This window comes from Monodelphis domestica, chromosome 7 (assembly GCF_027887165.1).
Source record: "Monodelphis domestica isolate mMonDom1 chromosome 7, mMonDom1.pri, whole genome shotgun sequence".
Lineage (NCBI taxonomy): Eukaryota > Metazoa > Chordata > Mammalia > Didelphimorphia > Didelphidae > Monodelphis > Monodelphis domestica.
The window spans coordinates 275,186,790-275,193,395 of record NC_077233.1 but is presented as its reverse complement, the minus strand read 5'-3'; the positions used below and the strand labels follow the sequence as shown (position 1 = coordinate 275,193,395).

Sequence of the window (6,606 nt, the reverse complement as noted above, 5' to 3'; positions counted from 1 at the left end):
CAGATTTCATCAACAGGATTGAGCACTACCTCTTTCAGACCATTAAACAAATTATTTAATGAGACCAGGCCTAACATGAGATCTAAGTTACAGCCCTATTCTTTACCCCTCTACCAAACTAGGAAAATTCCCAGAGAAGCACCATTTTCTCAATGAGGGACTTTAAAATTCCGAAGAGTGTTCTAGTTATCAATGCAGAAGACTAAGCTGAAAAGTGTTTTTATTGTGGCATTTTAGAACACCAGGGAGTTGCTAGTACTGGATAAGACTTTGGTATGAAATTCCAGGAGAACATGGCTGGATGTACCTCCAATGCCTCATCCCTACACATGAACATTAATGCACTCTCTCACTAGGGTTTGTCATTATAGCATCCTTTTTTGTTTGAGGGGTACCTCTCAGTATGGCCATGACGGATACTCTTCCGCCCCCCTTTTCCACCCTCTCCCCCCCCCCACCCCCGCCCAAGGAAATCCATGTAATCAGTGCACAGCGGAGACTCGAGGAGGGTAGAGATAGGAGGAGAAGATCAAGGTTAAGAATGCCTTTGAAAATAGACATTCTGGGGTTTGGTTCAAGGAGTGAGATTCACAATAATCCCCACACTTCCTGGACTTCACTAGGTCAATAAGTGCCGGGTCTGTGCTGCCACCCCCCCCCCCCCCCCTTTTCTTTTCAAGGCAATACTTTAAGAAACGTTGAGAGAAGAGCCAGGAAGATAACTTAAAGTCGGCAATCTTAAGATGTGCAACCATTTCCAAGCAGCGCTCCTAGGGCGTGGGTGTCTCTCTGTGCGTGGGTATGCATGTATGCCTGCCTGAGTGGGTGGCTAAGAGTTTGAGAGAGAGAACAGAACAGAACCCCGCCACCTCCATCTGCACCGGCAGGTTCGGCGCTCTAGAGCTGGAGGGGAAGGTAAGTGTGGAGGTGGGTGGGTCGCTGAAAGTGGTGTTCCCTTATTGGCTGGCTGCCGGCCTCCCCCTTTAGAAAGGCAGAGTGAAGCGGAGCTGGTCGGGGGCTCCTGAGTGCTGGTGCTGCTGGCCCTATTTTGGCTCCGGGAGTCTCTACTCCCCGATTCCACGCTGGGGGCATTGTTTCCGCCGCCGCGTTCCATTCCCCTGGACCAGGAAGCAGAAGGGAAGACAGCAGCTGCCGAAACGACTGCAACAGCCGCAGCAGGAGCAGCAACCCCGGCGGGAGGAGGAAGCAGTGGGGGAGGAGGTGGCGGCAGAGGGATTCTCGCTCTCTCTCTCTTTTTCTCTCTGTCCCTCCTTCTCCCCTTCCCCACCCTCTTTTCCCTCTAGTCTCTGCGCTACCCGAGCCTATGGTTGGCTTCCGAAAGCAACTCCGGAGAATTCCGGAGCCTTCCCCTGCACCCGGTTCCCCTTACAGCTGCAGAGTTTGGGGGTAAGTGTTCTCTGGTTCCCCCGCCCTACCTCCTGGCTGTTTGTTTTGCTTTGGTTGCTCGGCTTGCTCGATTCTCCCGGGCAGCGCCTCCCGGGAATGTGGGAAGGCCCAAGCTTCTCGGAAACTCGGCTCTTGAAAGTGGGGTCGGGTAGGGATGGTGGAGAAAGAGCTTCCCCTACCTCGCAGCCCTCCAGTACGAGATCTATCCTCCTTTTTCTCCTCCTCCAGGTTCTCTCCTTGCTGGATAGGGCTGCGTCTGAAACAGGTGGATTGGGGTGGGGGCGTGCCCCGGTGCCTTAGGGGCTCGGACTGAACCCCAGCGAGGACTCCGGGCTCCCCAAGGGAGGAGGTCGGAGTCTCCGCTGGGTTCGTCTCTCCTCTCTGCTCCTGCCTCGGTGCGGTGCGTGCGTGCGTGCTTGCGGGGTTGTATTGTGTCAGTTCGATGGATGTGTCTTGGGAGCCAGCCCAGGCTGCCTCTCCTCCTGGCAGCTGCACGTCCTAGTTGACCCGGTAACGGAGGGGAAGGCTTTGTGGAATGTGCCGCCGCTGGAAATTGCCTTCCTCCGATCTAGGTTAAATGGTGTTGCTGGGGAAGGAAGGTACTGGGGGAGGGGGCAAAAGGTGACAGTCGTAAGCCGAAAAACAGCTGGAAACAGTACCTTGCTTAGCTGCTTTTGCCCCTCGGAACATTTTTCTTCTTTGGGGAGGAGCATTCCGCCCCCCGGTCCGGGTACGTTTCATTCTTAGACTGAGAATGGAGGAGCCTGGTGCGTGTGCGTGTGTGGAGAGAAAGGAAAGAAGGGAGCTCGGCTGGGTCCTGTTCTGTCCGTGAGCTCATCTGGGAAGATAAAACACGTTTTGAACGTGAACAACCGTCATTTAGATTCTGGGTGCACATAGCCACACACATGGCAGCGATAGGCTCGGGACCAGCTGTAAGTCTGTCCCTCCACCCCCACCCCCACCCCCCAACAGTCAGTGCTTAACAAAGGCGGTTCTCTCGGCAGATGCAAGGTGCAAATGTTGCCCCGATATAAAATGCAAAACATTACAGTTGTGTGATGTGCCGAGGCTAAGGGGACAATCTGTGTCTTTTGTGTTTTTTTAAGGCTGGAAGAATAATGCATGAGGTGTCCACGGAGGCTTCGAAGATATGGTGATGGTTTGGGAAGTGGAGCTGAAGTCGGTGGGGCTTTGGTGAGGACTGACAGCTTATCATGACGGTGTTCAGGCAGGAGAACCTGGATGATTACTATGACACAGGGGAGGAGCTTGGCAGGTACAGTAGCCACTGGAACTTCTGTTTCTCTGTTATGGGGATGATGAGTAAATGCTGATGAGTTACGGGGCCTTGGGTTGCAAATGTGTGAGGCAGGGCAATGTAAGCTAGAGTCGAATCCACACCCTAGCTGAGGCTTCTCACAGTCTCTTCTAAAGGGGAGAGTTGTTGGAAAAGAGATTTACCAGCCACAAAAGGGGTGGCTAGATTGAGAGATAAGTGGCCCAGTCTGCAGGAAACCGTCTATTACAAGGTCACAGAGAAATTCCTTGTTACATTTGGATGCAAAGTATATTGACCAGTCCAGGACAAGTGCCCATCTAATTCCTGATTTTAGCATTCTGTCATGTTTTGGCCATCTGCATCAGTAGGAAAGCGTCTGAGAGTACAATTGCAAGAGGAGAAAGCTAATATGTAGGATTTAAACAGATGAGTCTTAAATAATAGTGACTAATAAATAATAAGTTAGTATTAAATAATCCTAATTAATTCGTTTTTTAAATATTTCATTTTGCCCAGAGTTTGGACTTATTAAAAGAGCGGTGATTCTCAAAATAAACATCTTTTGGGTTCAATTTTAAAATAGTCCTTTTTAGGCATTTGCGTACTGATATTTTCTTGAAGTTGTCAAATTACCATGTACATAGTAATGATGGATACAAACATCTGTTAATGGTGCTCATTGATTTTTAACTTCTTCGAAGTAATTTGGGTATCTAGTTGTGGTTATCTTGTGTCTCATTTCATTTGCATTGCTATGCATACTTTAGGAAATCCAGTAAAAAAAGCCCAATAATCCTATCTTTTCATTCTTAGCAGTTTGGACTTTGATTACTTGGGCTGTGATTCTTAATGTAAAAATTTTTCCGATTCCATTTTCTAAATGAATTTGTTTATAGGTGGTGTATAATTATTTTTTCTCTAAGTTGTCAAATTACCAGTCTAAAAGTGCTACAGGCTTTTAGTAGCTTTTGCCTTCTCCGAGGTAAATAGCTATCTTTTATAAATTACTGAAAGCTTAGCAAAGTAGTGTATATTTTTTATCTTATTTGATTTTTGCAACTACCCTGGAGAGGAGGGCAGGTGCTGTTATTATCTTTATTCTACAAATGAGGAAACTGAGGCATAGTAAGGTTAAATATCTTGCCTGGGGTCATATAACTAGGACCATCTGAGGCAGGATTTGAACTCCAGATTATCTTAACTCTAAGTCCAGCACTCTTTCCCACTGTATCATCCCTTTCTTTCATGCATTTGGCAGAAAATATTTATTTCACCCCTTAAAATGAAGTTAAAGGGGGGCAGCTGGGTAGCTCAGTGGATTGAGAGTCAGGCCTACAGATGGGAGGTCCTAGGTTCAAATCTGACCTCAGACACTTCCCAGCTGTGTGACCCTGGGCAAGTCACTTGACCCCCATTGCCTAGCCCTTACCCCTCTTCTGCCTTGGATCCAATACACAGTATTGACTCCAAGATGGAAGGTAAGGGTTTAAAAAAAATGAAGTTAAATTTGAAGAAGATGTCAATGGTATATGTGAATTATGAGTAAAGTAGATGGAAATAACCTTGAACCAAAAAAGCCTATGTATCCATTCACGTGAATAGTCATGAATTTATTTGTATATAACTCTTATCTTCCAAAGTAAGTTTCCTTTCTCTTCTACAAGAGAATTGTAGCCACACCCAGCCTAGACTACTTCAACATCATTTCCCAAATTTACCTTTTTTGACTTAAAAAAGAAAAATAATACAATCTATGCTTCCTTGCCTGCATGATCTGAAAATAATATAAAATCTTGTAGTAATACCATGTGGCAAACATTGATTAAGATATTTCTGTATGTTTTTGAGAGCATTCCTTTATATATATAAATATATATATATATATATATATATATATATATATATATATATATAGCATTTCCTAAATGCTTTAAAAACCTATTAACTGAGTATTGTGATTTTAAAGGAGACCAAGTCATGGGGAATCTATTTAAATAATTTTATGCAACCACACTTATCAGTGGTCTGTTCTTCGGGGCTGAAGTAAGCATGTATGGCATTTTGGGGCTATGTAGTCAAAATATTTGGTTTGGCTTAAATAAAGTCATTTGATTCCTGTGGTTTTGCAGCAAGACTTGTGGTATTTTGGAGTGGTCCTTTGGGACTAAGAGCAGGTGAAAAAAATGTGGCATTAGCTCATTTTGGGCAGAATGGACTAATTTATAGGGATTTCTTTATTTGAAAGGTATGGTTTAAAAGCCATTGAAAGCACACTTTAGTAAAGATAAGTATACTTCGTATTCTTTCTGTAACTAGATTTTCCTGGAGACCTTTGGAGCATTATTTGAAAAAGTAAAAATATGAGACCTACCTCTTAATAAGGAAAGTTTTTATAATCTTTGTTAAATATATATTCTTCCAGGTATTTTTCCCATTTTTATCATAAATAATTTGTTGTGGTGGTTGTTTAATTGTTTCAGTCATATCTATCTCTTCCTGATCCATTTGGGACTTTCTAGGCAAAGATACTTTGGTGGTTTGTCATTTCCTTCACAACTATATCCAGCAATGGATGAAGAAACTGAGGCAAACAGGGTTAAGTGACTTGCCCAGGATCAAACAGCTAAGAAATGTCAGAGGCCAGATTTGAGCTCAGGAAGATGTTTTATCCTGATCATAGATCTAACACTACACCATGTCATTTGTACTTCAGCTAAACTCTGGAGGTATTTTTGTATCTGCTGTATGAGACGTGACGTGTGGTTCAAAAGAAGTTTAATTCAGTAATTATATTTTTGGGAATAAAGGCATTGAATTTGATAATTGCTATATACTAGATAGAGTTCTGAGCTTGGAGTCAGGAAGACCCAGATTCAAAATCTGCCTATGTTACTAGTGTGATTGGGGCAAGTAATTTAATATCACCTGTAATATTGAGTTAATAGCTAGGTACCTCCTTCACAGAATTATTTAAGCCTGAAATGACATAGTATAACAACGTATTTTGCTAACTTTAAAATTCACCATGAATGTCAGCTAGTAATAAAATAACGGCTGAAATAAGGAATCATAAGAAGCTCAGCATTGCATCTGTTTGGGAATAGTTTACAATTTTAGCTGTAGACTGGCCTGGAGGTAAAGTGATGGGCCAGATGACCTCTGATGGCTTCTTTAAACCCTGTAATTTTTATGTCTGCACTGCAAATAGCTACTTGCCCGAAGCAAGAAGAGATTTATTTGAAATGAGTAAGAAGACATATTGGCTTCATAACTACGTGCCTTGATGGAAGACAGGAAGATATGAGTTGGAAGGAGAGAAGGGAAGGTGGAGTAACAGAAAGCGAAATAAAGATATTAGGGATTGCTGCTGTTGGCAAGGCGGTTTTAAGTAGGATATTATGAGTTGCTTATTCCCTCTCCACATTTGAGAATGGAGCTTCAATAAATAAAGTCGTGTGAATAATAATCATTTGCCTTCAAAGTGCTATATCTTACCTGTCCTTTGATTCCACACTTTTGCTCATAATTTCACCTTAGTCTATGATGATTTCTACATATGGCTACTGAGGCATGTTTTTTGTATTATTTAATTCTTTTTTTTTTTTAAACCCTCTCCTTCCATCTTGGAGTCAATACAGTGTATTGGCTCCAAAGCAGAAGAGTGGTAAGGGCTAGCCAATGGGGGTCAAGTGACTTGCCCAGGGTCACACAACTAGGAAGTATCTGAGGCCAGATTTGAACTTAGAATCTCCTGTCTCTAGACCTGGCTCTCTACCCACTGAGCCCCCCGGCTGCCCCAATATCAATTCTGAGAGAGAAAAGTAACAAGGGGTAAGCAGTTGAGGTTAAATGACTTGCGCAGGTTTATACAGCCAAGAAGTGTTTGAGGCTAGATTTGAACCCAGGTCAACCTAATG

General features: G+C 43.6%; 1 protein-coding gene across 4 annotated transcripts in view; it reads left to right on the top strand.

Moving 5' to 3' along the window:
• The first annotated feature begins 607 nt into the window (after positions 1-607).
• Positions 608-6,606, top strand: part of DAPK1 (death associated protein kinase 1) — a 271,050-nt gene continuing 265,051 nt past the window's right edge. The window contains exons 1-2 of one of the 4 annotated variants that reach the window (XM_007497913.3): positions 608-915; positions 2,517-2,686. In XM_007497913.3, coding sequence (XP_007497975.1) covers positions 2,625-2,686 — 62 coding nt within the window. In that variant the 5' untranslated portion in view covers positions 608-915; positions 2,517-2,624. Of the gene's footprint in view, positions 1,408-1,467; positions 2,343-2,516; positions 2,687-6,606 lie in introns of those variants that run through there. The other 3 variants (XM_007497912.3, XM_007497914.3, XM_001367092.5) reach the window with 3 other exon arrangements.